The 24,356-nt window shown below is 41.4% G+C and overlaps 2 protein-coding genes across 3 annotated transcripts in view; one reads left to right on the top strand and one right to left on the bottom strand.

The window, feature by feature from the left end:
• The first annotated feature begins 3,080 nt into the window (after positions 1-3,080).
• slc7a3a (solute carrier family 7 member 3a) lies at positions 3,081-18,325 on the top strand. Of its 2 annotated transcripts, none has more exons than XM_034549633.1 (12): positions 3,081-3,211; positions 10,876-11,489; positions 11,577-11,738; positions 12,046-12,229; positions 12,316-12,431; positions 12,851-13,073; positions 13,164-13,303; positions 14,426-14,528; positions 14,679-14,908; positions 15,034-15,200; positions 15,400-15,508; positions 15,606-18,325. In XM_034549633.1, exons 2-12 carry the CDS (start codon positions 11,123-11,125, stop codon positions 15,758-15,760), a joined length of 1,956 nt encoding a protein of 651 aa, XP_034405524.1. In that variant the 5' UTR covers positions 3,081-3,211; positions 10,876-11,122; the 3' UTR covers positions 15,761-18,325. The 2 variants fall into 2 exon arrangements, with proteins under 2 accessions (XP_034405524.1, XP_034405525.1); XM_034549634.1 differs by lacking the exon at positions 3,081-3,211 and adding an exon at positions 3,926-4,049 and having other exon boundaries at positions 15,606-17,666.
• Positions 18,326-19,735: 1,410 nt separating this feature from the next.
• Positions 19,736-24,356, bottom strand: part of LOC117742619 (ras-related protein Rab-39B-like) — a 5,044-nt gene continuing 423 nt past the window's right edge. Inside the window, exons 2-4 of the mRNA XM_034550153.1 lie at positions 23,244-23,476; positions 21,969-22,239; positions 19,736-21,802 (exon numbers count right to left, since the gene is read on the bottom strand). Coding sequence (XP_034406044.1) covers positions 21,647-21,802; positions 21,969-22,239; positions 23,244-23,458 — 642 coding nt within the window. The 5' untranslated portion in view covers positions 23,459-23,476 and the 3' untranslated portion in view covers positions 19,736-21,646. The remainder of the gene's footprint in view (positions 21,803-21,968; positions 22,240-23,243; positions 23,477-24,356) is intronic.

The following is a 24,356-nucleotide window of genomic DNA, read 5'->3' as shown; positions in this document are numbered from 1 at the left end:
CGGCCCCACTAAGACTCATCATAGCGGAAAATACAAGAACTTGTGAGGACAAGTGAGAGCAGAGAAGACAATTTTATTTACGTCAGGTTTGGGGGAAACCGCAGTCTGTTAATTGTGGACGTTTTCAGAATGTGCAATGAAAGGGAAACATTAGGAGGTGTTGTGTTATTCATAGGCTAATATAAAATGTTTTACTTGTCTGGCACACTTGAGATGAAATTGGGTTGTATGGGGCCCATGAACTAACAATAGTTTGACACCCGTGCCTTATATCCACCCTAGATTCAAGAAATAAAAGGTGAGAACCCTCCAGAGAGAGCAGCCGAGGAGGGATCCTCTTCAAGGATGACACAAGCCCGTAATGTGTGCATGCGTATGAGTAGACAGGAGTAGAAAAATATATTTTATATTTTTTTTGGGCCACACTCCGACCCTGACCTTCCTCATCAGTGAGAACTGTGACCTACAAAATCAGTGAGCTTTGAAGTGCTGGCCTTGTCCTGAGTAATGAAAGTGGGCAGACAGGATGGGCAGAGTAGGCCAAGGCAGAGATTAGGGGCTGTTTAGTTAACGGTTCTAACAGTGGAGCCCAGTGTGCAGCCATGACGCCTGTTGTGTTTGCAGAGACACCCAGTTGGATTAGCTTGATAAAGTGGAAGTGAATCGAAAGAGCACCCCAAAGCAGTGTGACTGGGCAAGTACAAAAGGGAAACGGGGGAAAATGCAAATAATATTCTAGCCTTTTCCCAGGAACAACAAAAGTCCAAACCTTAACACTTAAGTAGGAAAAAATGTACAATAACCAACAACAATTAAACAGTAAAAAAAGACAGCATCTCAACAACTCGGTATGTACGTGACTACGCGACTTATTCACACAGATTCCTCATTCCAAAAGCCCCTAATTTTAGTTTGTTTGTTATATCTTGTCAACACAAACTCTATGAGACAGATACTTCACACGGCTGACTACTTTCTGATATGATGTCACTGCAGTATGTAAACATGCCATAAGTAAGATTAACCTCTGAGCAACAGTGAAAATGTTCCCTTACAGAGCAGAGTAGACAGCTGCCATGGTTTCAGGTCCACAAAGACCTGTTTTTACTGTGTGGCAGGTGCTTTGTGGTCACTCGATGTATTGCAAATAGAATATGCAATACACCGAGCGCCATATTAGCTAAAAGTTTAGAACTTTACCGCAAGTTCTGTTTTATTACCCGTCTCGTCTATCTGCATCTATGCAGGGCAGCCACCCCTCTGCTGGATCGTGAAATTAATAAAATATTATTGATTTTTATTTTTTGGGAGAAAAGATTTTTCCATAAATAAACATTTCAACTCATGTTATGTGACCTGTCTACGACCCTGATCTCTGCAGGGTAGGTTTGATATTCCACAGTTCAGGTATAAAAATGTGAACAAATATTACAACCAAGTTTAGAGTTATGATACATTACTAACCTATAGTTCCTACATGTGTAATTTTATATTTATGGCCGACAAATACATGTAAAATACATGGTAGTGTTAACATCATATAGCTACAATGAAGAGTTTAAAGAGCTTGTCCGCTACAGAATACACAGTCAGACAGTATAGAAAAAGATGAGATTGACAACCTTAAAGCTACTTAAAAGGGGAAATTGTTTGTTATGGGGAGTTTTAAAATGCACCATATTGTTATTGTTGAAGACCAGAGCCCCACAGTGCTGTATGCACAGCCCTTTCCTGGTCACGCTGTACACCCATGACCGTACAGGAACATGAAGAAACTCTGGTGAGAAGTTTGCAGATGACACAACCGTCATCGGACAGGTTACAAAGAGCACTGAGACATCATATAAAGAGGAAATCAGCAAACAGGAGGCGTATACCTCTGTCATCATCAATGGAGCTGAGGTGGAGCAAGATATAATCTTTAAATTCCTGGGAATCCGCATCACAAACATTTTCATTCGAGATTTTCAAATACTGTAAATTAAATATACCTTGTGGTGACATTGTTTTGTCTACAAGGATTTAGGTAAATATATCTATCTAAATAGCCCAAGGAGTCTTTTCCAATGGAAGAAGCGAGCAACAAAAGCTCCAAAAGTCTCAAAATCAAGGAAAGTTGCCTATTCAGCGACGCTGACCCTTCAGGCCTCGCCCAAAAAATTATAGTTATTAACATTTACATATCATAATGACCTTCAACAACAAAAATCTCTATTGAGTACTGGAAGCTATCTGTCAAACTAGCAGCTTGCGGAAGACTCTCATCCAATCAGACGTATTAGATTTAATATAGTCAGAGCATTTGATTTATGAATTGCTGTCATGAGAATTTCAACAAATATAACAAACAATACTTCCAAAATAAATTACCCGGCCTAGCTTTACATTTATTTTGCCACTCTAAAATGTCCCACTCCACACATATTCTGATTTAGTGATACTTTGAATACATGTTTGTTTACATAAAGTGGTTGTTAAATTAAATATATATTTTTCGTTGACATTGATACATGCTATAATTCAACTCTGATGCCACATAGTCAATGTTGCATCAACCTACATTATTTTGAAGTATGTCATCATATACAGGGCAGATTTTGAGATGGGATTTTGTATGATGATGCTTCAGTCAGTGAGTGGCACAATCAAAAGTGTAAAGTTTGTGTTTTTATCACCCCCACTGACACTTCAACATTCCCAGGTCATGAAGTGCAAATGCACATGAAAGAAATAGTTTGGGTTTCCCTCCTTTTCTTTTAATCTGCGGAACAAAGCTACAGCGGATATTGTGTAGAGAGGAGCCTCAGCCTGTACATACCTCTCAGGGGGACGGACACTGACGCATATATGGGCATTCCTACTACGGAAAAAGCACGCGCACACAAACTCTCTCTCACATTCATGTTCTGTATCTCAAACACTTGTTTTGCTTTTTCCTTATTTGCTTTGTCGTTCCAACTCGCACACGTAGACCAGAACACTGTATCGTTATCAGAAACGTAAATATTCATATATTTATGAATTCTTACGTCTGTATTTCCATTCAAGAGCGGAAAGCTCCACCCCCCCCCGGTTGCGTCAGTTTGTTTGTACACACCCCGCCCCTCCCGGCGGATCAAAAGCACACACACGCTCAACAGAGCGGGATATTTCATCAGCGACCACGGAAACAGCCTGCCCCTTCGCCACTAGCACCCAGAAGACATTACAGGTAATGCCCTTCATTATGTGTCATTCAGGAAATTTAACTTTTCTTCATTTAAAAAATAAATAAAAATCCAAGTCGTCTTGTGATAACATTTTAGTCCGACCCGTAACGTTTCATGTACCCGCGGACTTGTCAGTTGTCTGATGCAATCCTCCCTCGTGTGTTATCAGTTGTATTGGCGCCCTCGTGTTTACAACAGACACAACGTGCCTCGCGAGCCGAGAGGTTAATACACATTGTCAGTTGATTCACAGTAGTTTAGTTTTTGAGGTGGCGTGTTTTGTCATTTGAGCGGGGGGTCAGCTGCCAGTCGGATGTGCGCACGGGACACCACAAAGCAGACGAGACGGGACCTTCAACAACACTGAACTTAAACCAACGGTCTGACACGTTTCCGTGTTATCATTCTGGGTTTTCATTCAATGTTTTGGTCCTAGACGGTTACCGCACCCGGTCTGTAGGGGTGCGACGAAGGCGTGGGTGACCATAATGCGACGTTCAAAGACCCCCCCCAAAGCGCCGCATTTCTATGAATTCACTGAAATATAGTGAAACAAAACGGATCATGTTTTAGGATATAACTCTGAATACTTCTCCAACATTGACCTGTTACTCTTATTGGTCTGCAATCCGCTATGATCTTGTACCAGACAAACTCCACAAGCATCAGTTATGTCTGTACATTGGGCAACTACGATGTTTCCGTAAACCACGAAGGCAACGTTTTCACCACGCGAGAACCGACGGAGCCACGTAGCTAGCTGGTCTCGTATTCCCCGACTGGTCAGACAGATGGGAAGGTGAACACCGTCCAGTATATTTGACACTGCCCGAAAGTAAGGTTAGTTTAAGTGTACATTAATTTAGCTTCCACGGTTGCCTTGATGCCAAACCTTCCGATTGTCGTCACAGTGCGTCTTCCTTCCGGGTAAAGTTCACTAGCATCTTGTCTGTGTCTGGGTGGTCCCATGCGTGGGTTGCATCAGCCGATTTAAAGCCACTCCGGTAATCACAAACGCAGTGTTATTTTTGTGGTAGTGAACATACGAGTAGAGAGTCGGGATGTGTAATGTGATCCAACCTGCTGAGCGGTGGTCAGGTGGATGAATGGGAGTGGAGGCGTTGTTGGACTAACGAGGTGGCCACATGCCACGCTACTTTCTGGTAATCGAGGCTTAATGTACGCCTCAGTGGTTCCAGCTCAGTAAGGACAAACCCCGTAAACGCGAAAAGAGTGTGATATTTTACACGTTGTTGTCATTGCCTGTCACAGCATGTCCTTGCTATTGCTATAGATTGTTAATCTCGTTATTATTGACACATAATTGTTGTTAACGTTTGTATTATTGACAGGTAACATCCCCAGACATCCCAGGGCAATTACATTGTTTAACAAGTTAAAACATGTGAGATCGTTTTTATTGGTGCGCCCTGAGGAATTTAATTATTTGCACAATTCAAACAATAAAATAAAAATCACAACAGAGATAAATGAATATGACAGTGCAGGAAGAGACAAAAAGCCAACTGGGCTTATTTGAAGCCTCAACCTATATAATATTTAACATTTTTAATGAATTATGTTTCCAGTTTACAACATCTTGGGTACACCTTGCAAAAAGTAATGCAACACAAAACACAAACATTTTTACCTCTTCAAGAGTTATATCCAACATTAGGCTTGTTTTAGTGCGCTTAAATATTAAATTGAGTAATATTTATTTGATATTGGAAACACGTCTTGGGGGTGTAACTGTTGCACCCTGTTTAGCTTTTCCTTTTCTCCTGAAAAGCAAATAAACCGGAATTGTGGTGGGTCTATTTCACAATATTTGATAAGTAGGAGTAGGCCAGTTACACCAACGTAGTTGTCCTCATCCTCTTGAGAATTCTCCCTTGTAGGATCAGTGTGGATCGTCATTTCTTAATTTAAATACATATTGGCAAATTTTGCATGTATTGTGTTGAGTTATCGTGAATATATTTATATGAGAAACTGGGAAATGTGGCAGCCAGTTTCTAACTAGTGTAATTAAATGCTGTTATTAAAGTGTAATTAAATGCTGTTATGGAAAAATTACACAGAGCACTGCTGTCACATCCATACTTGGCTTAATGTTTTCTGACCTGGGTAATTTAGTAGACTGGGTAATTTAGTAGACACATCTTGGCACATCTTAGTAGACACATCTTGGCATGTTGGCATTCTTGGATGTCCAGCTGATCTTATAGTGTGTAGATTACTTATGTTCTTGTGGGCGTTCATGTTAATGGTTTTGACGTTGGTCGGCATGGGAAAGTGAACAGATCCTTAATTTAGCTCATTCCACCTCGCACGCGAAAGTTTTTGGCAGGAGTGCATTTTCAGCCAGGTGACTTTAAGGGTTGTTCAGTTCAGTCTCAGTGGTCAGTCGGTCCACACATACTTTAGACACACACACTGCAAAGACAGCATGATTATTACATGCATACATACTTCTGGTTCAAAAGAAATACTGTTCATAACTTCAAACGCCTGGAAAACCATTGTTTGTTTGATTGTGAGTGAGATGTCTGAGAATGGGTCAGTGAGTCATGGTGCAGCGTACCTTCCAGGGCTCCAAGTTTACATTAACCTCTTCAATGGATGTCAGCCCCACAGGGTACTGAACTTGTTGTTCCCTTTGTTCAGCTGCTGGCCCCACAAACTAACAGACAGTTGTTTTGTCACCATGAATATTATTTTAATTTTTATTAAGGATAGACTGGCACAGGATTTTCCGTAAATCTAAATGTTAGATTTAAATCCGTGCACACTTTGAGAAGAAATAATATAATGATTATTATAATAAAATTATAATACAGTAGCCTAATTGTTTGCTTGAAATGTAAAGTGAAGCTTATCAGCACTCCTGCGCAATAAATGCTAGATAGATTAAATGTTGCAACACAGTTATTATATTTTGAGGTAATACACATATGCAAGTCTTGGCAAAGCCAAGCTTCTAAAGGGCGAGGCAAGTATATCTAATCTGTAAATACTCTACTTTGACAACTACTACAACTACCACTGACATGACTAACCATTAACAATTTGGTAAAGATGGATCGCGACAATGATTTACTTGCTTAAGTTTGCCTCATAAAGTAACTCCACTGTCCTGGAACGGGAGATATACTTTATATTCAAGGCAGGAGCTAAGACATACTTGTGATTATTATACTTCATAGTAATATCCCCCCAACAACCACATCTCTTATTTTCATCCATAAATGGTTGTGTGCCGGAGGAGCTTCAAAGTCAACGCTGCACTGAGTCTGACGCTATTAATGCCGTGATACCCGATAACTTGGTTTTAGTGCTGAGAAGGCAGACGGACGCATCAGGCCTATCCGTCACTTCACCGGACAGGCAGTAAAGACGAGAAGTGAAACACTAATCCAGAAAGAAAGAGCAGGCCGACTGTGTGGTTGTTCACCTGGATCAGAGATTAGGCCTAAATGCTTTTCCACACTTATTGAATGTGTGACTTTAAGATGGAGGGAGGGGGGTCATAGAGTGACTCTAGCCTTTCCCATAGTCTATTTCTGTTGTGCTAACAAGTTTTTTCATACCACGTGTCCAGTTAAAAACCAAAGTTAAAGTGCTGCTTTAGGCAGAACATGCATATTTGTTCCACTTTTCCACATGCAAAATGAAGCAGTTGTCATCGGTTATGCTTGAAATTTCACGCAATTTGGGAGAAGTTCCAGGAATCGCATCTCACCGCTTTTCTGTAGGTGACACCAAATTAAGATCACAGGTCTTCCATATAGTGGGGAAAAGATAGAGTTCAGTTTGTGCATAGTTTCTGGATCACACAGTATGTTGGACAGTTTAAAAAAGGAAGCAGACAAAAAGTCTTTCAGCTGTAGCTCATGTTTTGGTCTAATTTTGGCCTGTTGTTTTTCATAGCACACAGGATAAAAGCTCTCTCAATGTTTCAGTACAATGGCAATATTCTATTAATACTGTAAAAACAACACATCCTATTTATCAAAGCTCCTCCAGACTTACCATTTCAAAAGAGAATATCCTGCCTTGTACAGTTAAGTGTTGAGAGAAAAAAAAAAGACAAATAATGTCAAACAATGAAATACAAACAACACAGAGAGCAGCCCACAATAAACATTCAGCCCTCTGAAGGCTGATGGGAAACTGGTACATGGTGGATATTCTCCCACTCCTCCTGGTGTCACATTCCAGTAGCATTTTCCACTCTCAGACCAGGAACTGAGATCTGAGAGTGTCGATGTTGTGTCAGTAAACATTTATTACTAAACTACCGTGCGCAGCTGGTTGTGATCTCCTCAGGGGTTCAAACCCACACCGTCTACACCTTTACTGAGTGGGACGAAAAAAAACTTAACTGAAACTATGCAAGCTGCGAGGCTATAAAAACACTCACAAAAAAAAGAATGAAAAACTCTTTTCTTTCTTACTTGTCTGCAGACACCTTGTGGCTTTACAAATGCGGACCTGCTTGCTATATGACCTCACTCAAGGGTGGTCTCATTAAGGCGCTGCTCGAGCCCCCTCTATCCTCGTCGATGTCTCTTTCACGTCAGCTTGTTTCTAATCTTTTCCTTGTGGTTTCCACGAGGGCGCCCATTTGTGTAAGTGGGGCAGATTTGCCAGTTTGCGCTGCACTTGATTTTGGTTGCGTTGAATTGTTTCCCACAGGATCTCCCGAGACTATGATGGGAATGCTCCTATAACGTTTTTTGAATGTGCTCCATCTTCACCAGCAGAAACAATAAAATGATTAATCCGTCACTAATTATAATCTAATCATATGTGATCCGTGAATATATTATGTCAAATGGGCCATTTAGAATGCAGAACATTTTACTTTGAACTAAGTATTTGTACAGGCTGTTGTAGTAAATAAGTTTATCATTCACGGAGTAGTTGGACCTGTTGTGAAAAAATGGATGTTATTCATTCTGAAACCGTGTCGGGACAAAATAGACTTTGGCGGGACGCCACATTCGAGGTAATAAATTGCAAACCGTGTAGTTGTAACCCTTGTTTAATTTATTCTGCAACCCCACAATCAGAGTAAATTCAACTTCTTTTTTATTTTTTTAAATCAAACAAACTAAAAGGCTTTTCACATTGGAGGACTATGACCAACGACTCAGTAGTGCTCCGGTTACAGCAGGTTTCTGGGATAATGGTACTGTTACTTGACTTAGCATTGCTGCAACTGCTGCCAGTCTCTAAGAGGATTATCTGGAGGAGAAACAATCCTGATAACCTCATTACAGCGTGTTGCTGCTCCTCCTATTGCAATACCAAACACATGGCTTTGTTTTGGATGCTACCTTTAACAACAACAACAACAACAACACAGCTCTATGGTTGTATCACCAGATGATCAATGCTAAATATCAAATGATGCATTGCAAAATGGACATTTTCCTTTAGTCACATGGTTTTTTTACTGCTGTTTTTCTTTTTTTATTCAGCAGCTCATTCTCTTGTCTAAAGAGTAAAAACTGAAAGTCCTTTTTTATAAGGGTGATTTTAACTGACCACATGGTTGCAGAAATTTACATATTTAATATATCAGTCTTCTACGTTATTTTCTATCGTATGTGATGAGTTTGTTTACTCCTCAATTTCTCCAGCATCATATTTCTCTCTCCCTCTTGATTGATCAATAGATAGATGGTGCAAAATGTATAAAGTCAATTTTATTCTGTGATATTTTTAACTTTGCAAAATTACTCCTCCCGCGTGCGTGTGTGTGATTTGTTTAATCTCAATGAGTCACTCTGCAGGAGCATTGATTCACGCAGAGTGAATCAACGGGGGTGTCTTGTTCTCCTCGGCTTAGATTAAAAATAAAGTTATGTAATGACATTTCAGATAAGAAATGTCCATATAACCTCTAGAAATCCAAACTTAAGTTTATAGTAGTATGCAACTTTAACTGTTGTATTACCTATAAGATGGTTGAATTATTGTCCATCCACTGAAATAACTTTGAACCGCCGCCAAAGAAAAACGTTGCATCTGTGTTCGTCATCTGTGCTTCGTCCTTGGCCTGTTATGAGCTGTTCTGTATGTAAGTTGTGTTTTGCTGTAATCATTATCATTCAACCTTCATGAACTTGACATGCTTCTACTACTGACATAAAACGTGCTGCTGTTGTCCTTTTAGGATGATGTTATCATTGATGACGCATGGGACTGATCAATATAACTGTGCACTGCATTTCCATTAAGGAACAGTAACTACTAATACTCCCAAGTGCATCTTTACATACAGTATATCTTTAGACTGAATTGTCCCTAAGGGTAAATCCACAGCTCTGTGTGCTTCAGACAATAATACACACACTCCGTCCTCATCACCGAGGCCTGTTTAGGGCGGCTTTGGCTCTAGGGATCCGTTTTATTTACCTTTTTAGTTCTCTGAACCTGCACCAGGACGTCAGTAAGATGACGTGCGGTTGTGTGAAATCTGGTTTTACTGAGGTCAATGGCCTTTATTGTGTAGCTCTGCTAGGTTGGGTGTCCTGGCGTTGGCTATTTGTCCGAGTTTGGCCCATTTTAGTAACGGATAACATGTTAAAGAAGCAGGTGGACTGGGCCTCAATAATGCTCCGAAACAACAACTGTTTTTTAAATGGGGTAAGGGTCCGTTTTTATAGATGCAGTGTATTTTATCTGTACCTTCTTCCAGTGCAGCTGGTTCATCTTAACGAGCTGGTGGTTCACGCTGTCCTCCTCTCCCTTGTTGATATCAGCTTGCAGAATTCAACCATATCATTTCTTCACAGCCTCCGGCTTTCCCAGGCTTCTCCCTGTCGACGTCCATCTGTTGAAAAAACACAACACGAGTATTAAAGTGCTCTTTTTCATAGAAAGGGAGTGGTGAGGAATTGGACTAGGTATTCATGTGTTTTTATAGGGGTGTGTTTATTTGTTGAGGCAAAATGAAGTAGCGAAGCCTAATGTTTTCTTTTGTCTTCATGAGATCTTGTCTTGTGCCCTACCTTGTCTCATGTTTTGTTACTATGCTGATAGAGGTAAAGGTTTGAATTCCTGGAACTTGCTTCACTGGTTATTGTGTCGTGAAACGTGTGTGTGTGTGTGTGTGTGGGGGGGGGGGGGTGCTACAATACATACAATCATGTTACATTCCTACACTGTAGAACAGCTACAGGGAACAATTCAGAGTTAAGTGTCTTGCTCAAGGACAGATCGACTAGGGCGGGGGTTGAACCACCAACCCCCTGATTGAAAGACGGACCTGCTAACCACTGACCCATAGTCGCCCCTACATCGCTGGTGCTACCTGGGTTCACTTGAAATGCACCTAAACTCACTCAGGCATAGTGTGTGATATCACACTACACAAATACACTTGACAACCTATGCTACGAAGTTGATCTATATAGCTTGGGTTGGAGAGATCACGTCGAGGTGACAATCCTTTGAGGATTTTGTGTTTTTAAAAAATAAATCATTTTTTTTACCCCACCTTGAATTCTTTGCAGTTTGAATACTTTTCCTGGAAAGAAAGTACACGATGAGCCTGCTGCACAGCACCCACGGAGCTGTGTGAAATGTAAGCTTTGGCTCTTACTGAATAGTTCCCTGTTTTGAGCTTCTGTTTTCTTGTGTTTTCTCACAGGTCCTAATCTGCTTCTGCAAAACACTGCAACGACCGACCTGCCACTTCGTGCTCTGGTTGCTCGTGTGACTGTTGACCCAGTCTTCCCACCTACACTTAAGGACCAATAATCAACAAGTACTTGGGTTACCCTCCCATCTGCCCAAAGTACATCTACTCTCAGATCAGTCACACGTGTTCAGTTTGAGCTGTCGATCGCACACACCCACATTAGAAGGATTTAAAACGAAGCTTAGTCACAGCAAATATGGCCGCCAAGTTGGCCAACTTTGGCAAAATCCTGCTGCGCCGCCGGGCATTAGACTGCTCTTGTGAGGAGACCCGATTTGCCCGCTGCCTGTCCACGCTAGACCTCATCGCCTTAGGGGTGGGCTCCACACTCGGCGCCGGTGTGTACGTCCTCGCTGGTGAGGTCGCCCGAGAAAAAGCAGGTCCGGCTATCGTCCTCTGCTTCCTCATCGCTGCGCTGTCCTCCATGTTGGCCGGACTGTGCTACGCTGAATTTGGCGCCCGTGTCCCGAAAACCGGTTCTGCATACCTTTACAGCTATGTGACAGTGGGAGAAGTCTGGGCCTTCATCACTGGGTGGAATCTCATCCTCTCCTATGTGATCGGTGAGATTTCTCTTTCAGTGGAATTGTTGCGTTTCCATTTTTAGTCACTAGATTTTTTAACTCATAAGTCTGTCTTCTCTTTTAAAGGTACGGCCAGTGTTGCTCGGGCGTGGAGCTCAACGTTTGACAGCTTAGTTGAACAAAAGATCTCTGACTTCTTTAAAGCCTCCATGACAATGAAGGTGCCCGGGAATGTGCTGGCAGAGTACCCTGACCTGTTCGCCCTCATCCTGGTCCTGCTGCTCTCTGGTGAGTTAGCCCTGCTCATCATCAGTCGTTATCTTCAGTGGACAAATATGAGATTAATATGATGGGAAAGAACAAATTAAATAGATTTCATTGTACTAAAACGTTGCATAGCGGCCAGAACAGTTTGCAGCCTTCCAGTAGCCACACGCTGCAAAGAATTCAATGATTGGTGTCGCTGACTAATGGTTTGCTGGACGCTATGAAGTACAGACACATCCACCCACATAGCAGGACACGTAGTTCTTGGTCTTAAATATGAACCTGCCCATCTCTCCGTTACATCCCTCTCCTCTCTTCCTGTCCTCAGGACTTCTGGCCTTTGGCGTGAATGAATCGGCGTTGGTGAATAAGATCTTCACAGGCATCAATCTGGTGGTTCTGGGCTTCGTTATCATCTCTGGCTTTGTTAAGGGGGACACAGCCAACTGGAACCTGACGGAGGAAGACTACCACAGGTTCATAAACGACACCAACTGCAGCAGGGTTGCGAAGTGAGTATTCGACAGCTGCCTGCAAATGTACTCATAGTTTTACCGTTTCACTCGTGTTTGATTGCTAAGTGTCTCTCGTCACTCAGAGTCGAAGAGGAATTTGGCGTGGGTGGCTTTGCGCCGTTTGGCTTGAATGGAGTCCTGTCTGGTGCGGCCACCTGCTTCTACGCCTTCGTGGGCTTTGACTGCATCGCCACAACAAGTGAGTGGTTTCAGCAAATGCATCATAAGCAACGTAAAGACAGGGTTCACAACATAGCAACATGAACGACAACGGTAGAAAGACATCAAACCGCTTTCTGCTTTAGTATGCACACACTCTGTGACATGGGAAGTTAGTATCATTCAGACATGAAGTGGACCCACTTCTAATTGTGGGTTTTCATGCAATAACAACATCTGTTGTTTTTTTTTATACATCTTTGAACATTGCTGGGCTGAAACAACACCTGTTTCTTGTATTAAAAAGGTGTGTTGTGTTATGTGTGGTTCAGGTGCTGTGAAGAATGCAACGCATTTACGTGCTTAACGAGCATAACCCTAACTCATAAAAAACATGATGGTCTGTCCGTTCGCCTTGTTTCATGTCAACTAATCCTCTTTTTGTTGTGTTGTCTTCAGGCGAAGAAGCAAAGAACCCCATGCGCTCCATTCCTGTTGGCATCGTCGCCTCGCTGCTGATCTGTTTTTTTGCCTACTTTGGTGTGTCTGCCGCTCTGACCCTCATGATGCCGTACTACCAGCTGAACACCCAGAGTCCTCTGCCTGAGGCCTTCAGCTACGTCGGCTGGGCTCCAGCCAGATACATCGTGGCTGTGGGCTCTCTCTGCGCTCTGTCCACCAGGTAAGGAGGGGAATTGTATTCTTTCTTTCACAGTGTGTAAAAAAACCTTTTAATATCTATGTTCAATACTAACTATTGTTCTTCTCTCAGTCTCCTCGGCTCCATGTTCCCCATGCCCCGTGTCATCTACGCCATGGCGGAGGACGGGCTGCTGTTCCGTTTTCTGTCCAAGATTAACGCTCGCACCAAGACTCCTCTCCTGGCTACCATTGCGTCTGGCGTTGTTGCAGGTAAGCTCACTGCCTTTTCTCTTGAAACGGTGTGAAGCACTAGGAGACGGCTTGTTCTGTGACCTCTGACCTAGGTATTGAACCCAAAATCTACACGCAAGACCACCTTATTCTGCTCAGCAAGGCAAAAGCCAGGATAACTTAATACACTAGCCCCCGTCGTATCGCTTATTTCAGACTAAGAAGTCTGCCTGTGTAGGAGGACTGAAAGTACTCCAGGGTGGACCCGCTCCAAATGGCCACCACTGGAGGAGGAACCCTGTGTGGTTGGGAACCTCGCTCGGTTATGAAGGGCAGCTTCAGGGCCCTAACACCCTCAAACCAACCCGTATTGCTTTATACCACAACAGCTAATGTCTGAGCACTATCACACTGCAGCGTCATACAAGTTATCCAAGCAGAGCATCATAAACAATTTGAGCCAACCGAGATCGTAAATTGCATCATACTGAATAACACCATTTTAACCTTAGCTCATAGCAGGCATGTCTTCAACATCTTTGACCTCTAGGAGACTACGGAGGCCCTTCAGACATGAGCAGGACTCGACTTTGGTTGGTTTGGGTTACAAAATACAAACCAGTTTTATTAGTTTTTTTGCAATAGAAAGAAGATGAAAGGTTACAAAAATGGATAATGAAAAATAAGCAAATGAAAAGACAAAATGTCAGAAATTCAAAACCCCAATAAGACCTGTAGAGCATCAGCCATTGGCCCAAACCACAGAACGTAGAGGTGTTAGATAGCATCAACCTTCATCTGCAGTACACGGCAATACCAACGTTTCCACTCTGTATTTGTTTAATCTTTAATTTTATGTCAATTAATCAAGTGGTGAATCCATTATTTTAATAGAATAGAGAGATCGGTCTTGAGTGCGGTGGATAACTCAACACCTTTTCTCTGCGCGTGTTTCTTTTCATGGCCAGCAGGCTCTTTGCTGTGTCTCCTGCCTCTCAGCTGGACAGCACAATCAATAACTCTTCAGAAAAGTGCAAAAGACAGATGCCGTTTTTGTACATTTAATCTTAGTCATTGACATATTTATTTGTTCCTCTTCCTTTCTGACTTTACAGAGATGTGTAAATGTTCTAAGAACTCAGTGTTTACTTCTGCTTACAGCTCTGATGGCCTTCCTGTTTGACCTGGCAGCTCTGGTGGACCTCATGTCCATTGGAACTCTGTTGGCGTACTCTTTAGTGGCCATCTGTGTCCTCATCCTCAGGTAAGCACCTTAAATATTCTCATAGTCATTCTAAAGTGTGTTTTGCTTTAGAATGACTATGCACTTGATGAAAGCCCCTGTTTGTATGCAGCCAGTACTTCTAGTAACTAGGTGAATCCCTCACTCTGACACACTCCTGTCCCTCCACAGGTACCAGCCAGGCACCCTGAGTTCGTCCAGCCAGACGGAGAAGCTTGTGGAGCTGGTAGAGGGCGAGAAGGTGGCTGTAAGCGGAGGGGACAGCGGTGACGAGTACGACATGGAGACGGAGGAGAGGCCGCTCCGTGAGACCTTCACTGCTAAGCTGCTCTTCTGCCCAAGTGGAAATATCCCAACGCAGACCTCTGGGAACATCGTCTACGCCACCACTGCTATTATTTGTACGTGTGTCTGGGAGAAATCTAAATATTGTTGCGGATTGTTATTTTTAAGATAAAATGAAGATGCATTTGCGTCTCGGCGCCACCGTTCTAAGTAACTTTGTCGTCTTCCTGTCTCTCCGCAGCTCTTTTCATCACAGTACTGTGCGTTATCCTCGCCAACTGTCTCACGGAGCTGCTGGCCGGCCATGCAGCCGTCGTGGTGCCGTGCGTGATCTTGACCCTGCTCTGCATCGTCTGTCTTGTCATCATCTGCAGGCAGCCTGAGAGCAAAGAGGCTCTCACCTTCAAGGTAACGGCGATCAAACCCTGCAAGCGAACCCTTTGTGTGACCGAAAATAAATCATTATTACACTGTTTATGAGTGGCTACGATGCCCACTTTGTATTTACTTCGGCACACATTGCTCCCCGATTCTCTCACTTTAAGCAGATCCAGGCCAATTTTAAAATAGCTATGCTGACCTTTTCCCACGTCCTCCATTCCTCTAGGTCCCTCTGCTTCCCTGGTTGCCCCTGTTCAGCGTTTTTGTCAACATCTACCTCATGATGCAGCTGGACCGGGGGACATGGTGCCGCTTTGCTGTCTGGATGCTTATCGGTACATTTGAACATTACCGACCCTATTCTCCTTTTCTAGTGCTCCACATTCATGCGACTGGTTTGTAACTTCCCATTGCCTCTCTCCTTCCCTCCAGGTTTCGTCATCTACTTCTTTTATGGAATTAGGAACAGCAGTGAAGGTGCCAAAAGGTCGTCCCCACGTAAATACGAGCCCGCGCTGCAGACCAAGAGCCCAATTTACACCGGCGCTCCGGACGACAGTGACATGGAAGCAGGCAGCAGCCCCTGAGACGCACCGACGTAGACCTGGGGAGTGTTTCCAGAGCCTCTACACTCATTTTGGCGGTCCGGTTGAACTAGCAGCCAAATGCTGGAATGTAGGCGGCTTGGAACGCAGCCCTGGGTTTAGGAGGGAGGAGAGGCAACACACACACATCTTACCTCTGATTTGGAGGCTGATTAACTTGATGGCTAGACACTGTGAGAGAGCCACTCTGGCCCATGTGTGTTTCAATCTGTTTGTACTTAGCCGTAGCCCTCTGGGAGATATTTACCTGCCTCTAACACATGCTACGAATGGACCTAACTAACAAAGAGTACTGTGGGTCTCCTCATCCAAGTTCTGTTTTCTGTTATATGGGATAATGTTAGATTTTAAGTGTTTTCGTCTGTTTCCTCTCCGTTATTAGTGGCAGCAGTATCGACCCCTAGTGGGCCGGTGGCTCCACGCGGGCCACTAGGGGTAGATGCCAACTAGTATGTGCATGACTAAAAATTATGACTTGAGCCAGCGACATTACGATCGTAAAGACACTTGGATCAGTGAGCTCGACCTCAGAAGCCACCACAAAGTGACAGGGCCTTCAGTGGTTAACGCGTCTAGTTTATTGGTCCTTGTTTATTGCACCAGCCCGTTTGTTTGTGAGTAAACAGGGTAGCGCTGAGGCTGTTGACTTACAATGCCAGTCAGGGCCTCGGTGCAGTTAGGTCAGTAGCACATAGACGACGATGATGTCATCAGCACCGTTCGGTTCAGTGTCTGAAGCTGAAGTACATGCCTTACACATCACCCTTCTGCCCCTCCGCTCCCAGAGAACAGCCATACAGTCATTGAACCCTTTAAAATGGTATGAAATCACTCGCTTATCGTAAATTATTCAATAATTTCTTGCTTACAGACATGTTGAATGGTATTTGCAGGTATTTTGTGGCCTTTGTTCCAACCTAAACCAAATGATTTTTTAATGGCTTTGAACAGAAATGAACTCCTTTTCCTCCATCAAAAGGACCTTTTGAGTCCAGAAATTAAAGTAAGAACTGCAAAGCAGGAGTCAGAAGACTTGCCCGTATTTGGTTGTACATGTACATGTTACATGTGCATGTAAATATCTACGAATTTTAAAACATCCATCTGGTTAATTTGATCATTCCAGAGTTCATTTACACACTTGCACCCGTCTGTTTCACATGATTTGCATGGCTGTATGGGGATATTTTTGCATATCTGAGGAGATTTGCACTCGACACGCACATTAGTGACATTAAGTTATCTCTTGACGAGCATTTACAATTTCAGTTAATATAATCTGTCTCCAACTGATCTGGGAGCTGAGGATCTGTTTCTGAACAAGGGGTCTGTCTTTATTCTCTTAATCTCCTTTTTGTTTTTACTTCCTTTTGAGAAGACTCACAAAAGTTCTTGTTTAGTTTCAATTGAAACTTGTTTTTGACAGCTTTGGCTGTTGAGTTCACTTTTACTTTTATTGTATTCAACTGTACCTTGTTTTTACTACTTTATTTACTTCTACTGATAGAACTGTTAATATTCAAATCTTTTAAGTATTGTTTGTTAGGGACATATTATGTTATATCAGTCACAATCAGTTTAATATGAGTTTTAGATGTTAATGTATTTGAATTTCTACATGTACAGTTTTTAGTATGCTTCTATTTTTTGGGTCTCCTTGTTTTTACTTTTGTTGGAAATGTTTTGTGTAAAAAATTTAAAATGTAATCCTTTCTGACCAAATGAACTTGTTTTTGGAAACGAGTTCAACAAAGAATGACCACTAAAAGTTGTTCTCTAAATTGTGAAATATGAAAGAATGTTTTTACCCCAACCCTCTAGAGTCAATATAACTTATTGTTTATAGTATGTTTTGTTGATTGAGTAAAGTACTTAACTGTAAAATGTACAGTATTTGTTTAAAAATGTATCTTTATTTTTAAAATGCTGTAAATCATACCCTCTTTTTAACATGACTGAGTATAATATGGTATGGGCTGTTTTATTTGTTGTAAATTACCATTGGAAGGTGTTTCATTTGACACCTAATGCTACTGAAATACAAATTATTCAAATTGAGCCCTTTTTTCAGATAAAATGGTCCCGCTGGATGCAATATTGAAGCATTGTTGTACATACTCGATGTCCCCAAAGTGCATTTTTTTTGCTCCTTTTTTTTTTTTTTTTTTTTTTTTTAAAGAAGAAAACACAACAAAAAAAAAAAGAAGAAAACAAACTATCAAGTGGAGAAGGGAGTGGCGGTAGAGGGTTGGGTTCAGCCAGTGTTTCTCGAGAATGTGAGTCACTAAACTTGTGCCTGAAGAACCGGCCTTCAAAGACTGTAATTGTGACGTCTGCCTGCCAGCGACATCATAAACGGGCTTTGTGGCTGTCAGAGCGCTCATACTCGGCCCTCGTGCCTTTACAGTCTACTCTCCTCTTAATGCCATCTCATTAACACCATTTGTTTTTCTTTGTTTCTATATTTCTGTACATATCACCGCCAGCTGTATTTTCTGTGTTTTAAAAATAAATAAAACAATAATTCAATCATTCAAGCTTACGGCAGACGAAGAGTGTTTTATAGTTATTTTTTAAAGCTGCAGACTTTCCCTCCGACTGAGCTGCAGGCCAGAGAGCCTTCTCACTGATTTATCCAGAGTCACATGTGATGATTCATAACTATGTTTGTCCGTTACTTAATGACTTTACCTGTGGACTGTTTTACTAACTTCTCACATCCTGCAGGTCTATTAAAAAAAAAGATTTCTTACTTTTATCTCTTCACAGTATTACTCTATGCACCGTCTTTTGTTCAGTCCGTATTAGTGGTTTTAGGAATAGGCCACAACTTTAAGTATGTAACAGTTAAGTTAAATTAAATTGACATTAATTTAAGAACAGAAAGAAGTATGCAAATATATTTAGAAATGTGTTATTTGCCCTAACAGTTAATTACATGCACACACGGAGCATGGAGCAACCATCCTGTGTGTCTGCCTCTGCCACAATGGCCATACAGTCAACTGCTATGTTCCTTCCCTCCTGTGTGAGAGGCCTGTTGTCTCTCTAATATCTGCTCGGTATTTATTCAAAAACTGGTTCCTTTGAAAAACTCACCCGCTGAGAAACGATAGCTACATACGTGCAAAGCATTAGAAATGCAGAGTAATCCACTTTAGTTACCATGGACATTTCAAAACATCACTGGGTCAAATAATAAGAAATATATATTGTGTGGGGAAATAAACTATGGATTCAAAGATTATACACAGTACGATGAGAATTAAGATTATCATTAAAAAAACTGCTGAAGCAACTGAAAAAAACCTGTTAATGATGTATTATTTCAGTAGTGTGCGCATTTGGAACACTTCTTTCTTTCTTTTAGTATGAATAAGCCAGAATCTCAGCAGCTAAAAAAAACATGGTATTGAAATAGCTTTTCCCCTCTGCCCATACTTCTCCACACAGTAATGCTGCCCTCTAGTGGCCGCGCACAGCATTACGTCAATCTGTTAACATGGGCTATGACCCATTATTGCCTGTTACTGACACAAACAGTCTTTGTGGTACCTTCACTTTTGGCACAAGGCAAATCTTTATTAATTTCTAAAGGCATGTTTTATTGATGATACTAATGCTATAATAATCCCAGATACTTTGTCAGGGTTAGGTTTCAAATAAATGATTTACAGGTTGTGGAATGTGATGCCAATGTGTTTGCTGCCGCCTTACAGTTAATATGTTAATATTCACAGGATAAACGCACAGTTTTATCTATGAACAGGGACTTGACTGTGTGTGCTAATTATGCTTTTCTATTTCAAAAGACACTTGAAAGAGGCACTTCCACTTCACAGTTAAACATAAATGTAATTTCTAAACTGTTAGAATTACTGAATATTGATGCCACGAATCTGACTTAAAGTCAGAGCAATTGTAGTTGTGTTTAAAAAAAGATAATTTGTTCACTTTCAGGGTTTCATATAGACATTTGTATCTTTATTATTTCTGCTCTAATGAGATTCCAAGAACTAAATGAAATAGCTATTTACATTATATAAAAAATGTACTTGCTTTGGAAAATGTTAGTAAAAATGGAGGCATGCAATGATTACATATGAATATGAATACATAAATGCATTGTAGGCATAAGAGAAGTGTGTGACCTGAAGGTGCCATTTAATGTTTAAATTCCTGAAATCAGTTACCAAAACTATGGTGCCCCAAAGTGTTCAATACAACAAGTTAGTATGACAAATAATTACATGAAGCAATTGTGTGCAATTTATAAACCAAACAATCATTTTTTTAAATAATTTCTGAATTTCAAATTTTTTTTATTGGAGTTACTTTCCATTTCATAATAGACAGACATTTTCAAAAGTATTTTTTGCTATCACATTTAGCCAATTAGCTCCTCCAACAACAATGTCAAATATTAACCAAACTATGCATCAGTGGTAAATAAGACCAGTACACACACATTGTGACTATAATCTCCTCTACAGTTGCCTGAACACACCCAGCTGGTTGACTAGCTGCACAGGATTGTGAATTATAACCAAAAGCTGGTTAGTTCAGAGTTACTTTGTGTTTTACATCTGGGACCAAATGCAGACATTCAGTTGCTCTAACATCAGCTAACTAAAAAGATAAAGGGGTCAATGTGATAGCAGTTGATTGAGGCATGAGGCAAGTGACAACACCACGATCATCTGAAACTATAAAATAAATTGTGGTATGAAACATGCTGCCATCGAGAAAATGCCATCATGCAAAATAACAGAAGGGGCATTTTAAGTAAAAATGTAAATAATAAAATAAAAATGAACTCCAATAAAAAATGTTATTATGAAAATAACAAACAACATTTCATTATAAGTTCGAAGCATTTCATCATTTATTTTACAAATTGATGGTTCATTTATATATTTGACATGATTTAATATTGAACATAATGGGGTTTCAAACGAAAGGCTTTAAGGTTACGTCTTAACAGTTCTCACCAGTAAATCAACACAGTCAAGAACGTGGGTACTTTACAGATTGATAAATCTCCTTGCTATTATTAAGTTATAATGGCTATCAGTGAGCAGCTACAGTATCTTTTCCTTTCAGCAAATGTACCGTTTAACATTTTCACAGTGCAAACTCTTTCTCAAGCAGTCGTTAGCAGGTCGCCGTCAGACAAACAAACAACAGGTCCAGCTGAGTCTCAAACTTTGGTTCAATCTGAGTTCACTTGCATTATCATCCGCTCTCTTCATGTTTTAAGCCACTTGGATTTGTAGTGCAGTTCAATCAGTGAGGACCTCTTTCTGTCTCGTCTCTCCCACTGGTTAAATAGTCTGGTTGCAATATATATTATGCATGTAAAGGAAGAGGGATGGCTCGGTCTTGGAATCTCTGATTCACACAGTTCACTGACAGCAGCGTCAGTCTTGAAGAGAAGGGCACCAACAACATCACGATCCACTGGAGTATATCTGTACACATCAGGAAAGGCCAAAAGTGCAGTAAAGCTGAAGTGTTGAGAGCTGCAAAGACAGCAGGATTATTACAGTCAGTCACACGCGCACACACACACGCGCACACACACACACACACACGCACACACACACACATGCAAACTGAACAGTGAGAAGATTGGGATGCTTCTTGTGCTTCTAAGCCTGTTAGGAACATCAATAAAGAGCCATAAACAGGCAGATAAAAACAATGTCTTATATATAGAAGTAAATTGTGTAACTGAGCAGGGGAAATATTATGAATCCCCCAAAAACTGGCCATAGTGCAGCCAAGGCGGGAGACAGATCTCCTCCAGATGGGAGTCCACTGAAGAATGACAACCTGTCAGCCCACGCGCTGCAGCCATCGGGGGAATCAGCAGAAGCACTGCCGGCTGCCCTTGGTGACCTCCTCGGAGGAATGGACGGTGTTAGGAACCAATCCACTCTTGACGCCCTCCCAGCCATCCTGGATCGTAATGTCCCCGCTCCGTACCAGCTCAAAGATGTCCTTCGTCAGATCTACAAATGCCTTCAGAAAAAGAAACAAAATCAAAACCAGATCATGAAGCATGGTAAACTCGTCTCAGGAGGACGTGCTTAAAAGCTTCAAAGGCAACACGTTTGGTGAGGAAGCTAAATAAGAGAATCACAGCTGATCTTGTATCTGGGAAGAAATATCAAAGTGTGGTCCACACCTTCTCCACGTTGATGGATTCTCGTGCCGATGTCTCCACGTAACGCATCCGGTAGGCCCCCGCCAGCTTCTCGGCCTCCTGCTGGGTCACCTGACGCTGGACCTCCAGGTCACACTTGTGACCGACCAGCAGGAAGACGATGTTGTGCGGCTGGACGTGGCTCTGGGCCTCTTCCAGCCAGTTGTGGACGTTCTGGAAGGAACGGCGGTTTGTGATGTCGAAGAGTAAGAGCCCTCCCACTGAGTTACGGTAGTAGGCTCTGGTGATGGACCTGGAAAGAAAGAAAGATGGATGGATTATGAAACTGACTTTGCTATGCTGAAAATAGAATAGAAGAAACAAATGCTCTATTTCCTCCCGAAACTACTGAGCCTTTTTGTTTTTTTAAATGAAGTATATATTTGTGAACCCCATATTTTAAAGATGTATGTCTTCAGTAGGAATCAATGGGTTTGGTGCTGAGAGCCACACAAACGGGGTCATGGGTGTGTTGTCAATGACAACAACAAAGTATATTGCCAGCCATATCTTTTAACTATGGTTAAGATAGAGTCCGGTTTAGGCAACTAAAACACCTGGTTAAGATTAGGGAAAGATTGTGGTAACAACACTATTAATTATTGTTGGAGTGTGACAGGATGCAACCTCTTGGCACCATTCTGTGTTTTTCATTATTATTAACAAATAAATCGGGAAAAGACCAAATCCATCAACGCATTCGTCCATCTCTCAATACGTTTCAACTTCTCTAACCCGGCTGTGGCTCTTGACCCAAAATAATCGGTTCCTAATGAGGACGTAAATTGTAAAAATGCAGCTCATAAATATCTAAAACGAGATTCAAACAGGACTAAATAGTTTATTTGTTGGGAACTATTTTCAGCTGCGGATTTAGTGGTTTATAGACCGCAGCAGACTTGACTTAACATAAACTACAATGCTCATGTTAATCATATTGAAGGAACATCTGATCCAGTGCAACATTATGGCACTGGTGTGTTGGTAATCGTTAAGATACACAGTCAATTGTTGTGTTTTTTTACAATAAGAAAAATACAGCACATTAGACTCATCCTTTTAGAAAAGGTTCTGTGAGGTTTTAATTCATCTTGAATGCCCATCTGGGACATCCAATCAGATCGGGACATGTGTTTATCATGTTGGTCTGGTGGATTCTTAACACAGAGAACAAATACATGGAAAAGCAACTTTTTTAATGTTGTTTTGTGGATGGGTGAGAAGGATCAGGGGGAGATAAAAGAGTTGTGACTTTACCTGAACCTCTCCTGCCCCGCAGTGTCCCAGATCTGTAGTTTGATTCTCTTGCCCGGCTCGATCTCCACCAGGCGAGAGAAGAAGTCCACCCCCACCGTTGGGTCTGACACCTGGGCGAAGCGTCCCTCAGTGAACCTCCGGATCAGACACGACTTGCCAACCGTGGAGTCTCCGATGACGATCAGACGGAACTGATAAAGCCATATCGTCTCCATGTCTCACCAAAATAAAACCTGTGAGAAAATCAAAGCATTCACTCGTGAGGTCACCGCCATGTTCTGGCTTCAAATGTCTTGTTTTGTCCAAAAAATCCCAAACTCAAAGACACTGAGTCACATATGACAGAATAACAGAAACTAATCTACCACTTGATATTTCAGATCTAATCCACATTACAACAATTAGTAATTCTTATGGTTCTTATGCATCTAATATAAAAAAAATTATAAAAATAAAGTGTTCAAAAGCTGAAGATTGAGCTTTATTTTATAATAAATAAACATTAAATCAAGGTCAAAACATTTTAAGAGATGAGAGTTTATTTTTTTACTTAAAAAAGAAATTATCTTTACATTATATGAAATTTAAAACATGGTCTTGTTTTGATTTCTGGCTGAAGTTTTGCTTAATAACAATGCAAATCCTTCAAAGGGAAGAAAAAGACAGCCTCTGTAGTGAAAACATCAGAATAACAGAGGATGTGTTTGAATAGAAAAACAAGTGTTGGATTATTATTCTTGGATTATGGCTGCCAGCATGAGGGGAAAGTAGTCGTCTCAGCAATGTCCATGTGATTTACTGTTGGGTGATCTAATTTGAGGGGAAGGGAGGAGGCAGGCCACTCCTCTACACTCAATAAACATTGGTGTATCAGCCCCCATGTGAAGAGTAGGCTGGTTGCTATCCAGCAATAACACAAAATGAGGCCTTGAAGCTATATAGCCAAACATGAGATTAATAAGGAAACAGCAGCAGGACTGCTAGTTAATAGTAAACTGCCTCCTAGAAGACCTCCAGTGTTGCTCATGGTAAAATATTAGGCTCAGCTCATGAAAAAATATCAAGGCCCAACCCGCTTAGCTTAATGCTAGTATGAGTAATATTGACATTAAT

The sequence above is a fragment of the Cyclopterus lumpus genome, chromosome 14 (genome assembly GCF_009769545.1).
Source record: "Cyclopterus lumpus isolate fCycLum1 chromosome 14, fCycLum1.pri, whole genome shotgun sequence".
NCBI lineage: Eukaryota > Metazoa > Chordata > Actinopteri > Perciformes > Cyclopteridae > Cyclopterus > Cyclopterus lumpus.
The sequence above is the reverse complement of the archived record's forward strand: the minus strand, read 5'-3'. Positions and strand labels throughout refer to the sequence as shown.

Excerpts from the sequence above, each read along its gene's own strand:
- slc7a3a (XM_034549633.1), top strand. The coding sequence starts at position 11,123 with ATGGCCGCCAAGTTGGCCAACTTTGGCAAAATCCTGCTGCGCCGCCGG. Across the intron at positions 12,432-12,850 it reads TGACTGCATCGCCACAACAA|GCGAAGAAGCAAAGAACCCC; the intron begins GTGAGTGGTTTC and ends TGTTGTCTTCAG. Across the intron at positions 15,509-15,605 it reads TGCTGTCTGGATGCTTATCG|GTTTCGTCATCTACTTCTTT; the intron begins GTACATTTGAAC and ends CCTTCCCTCCAG.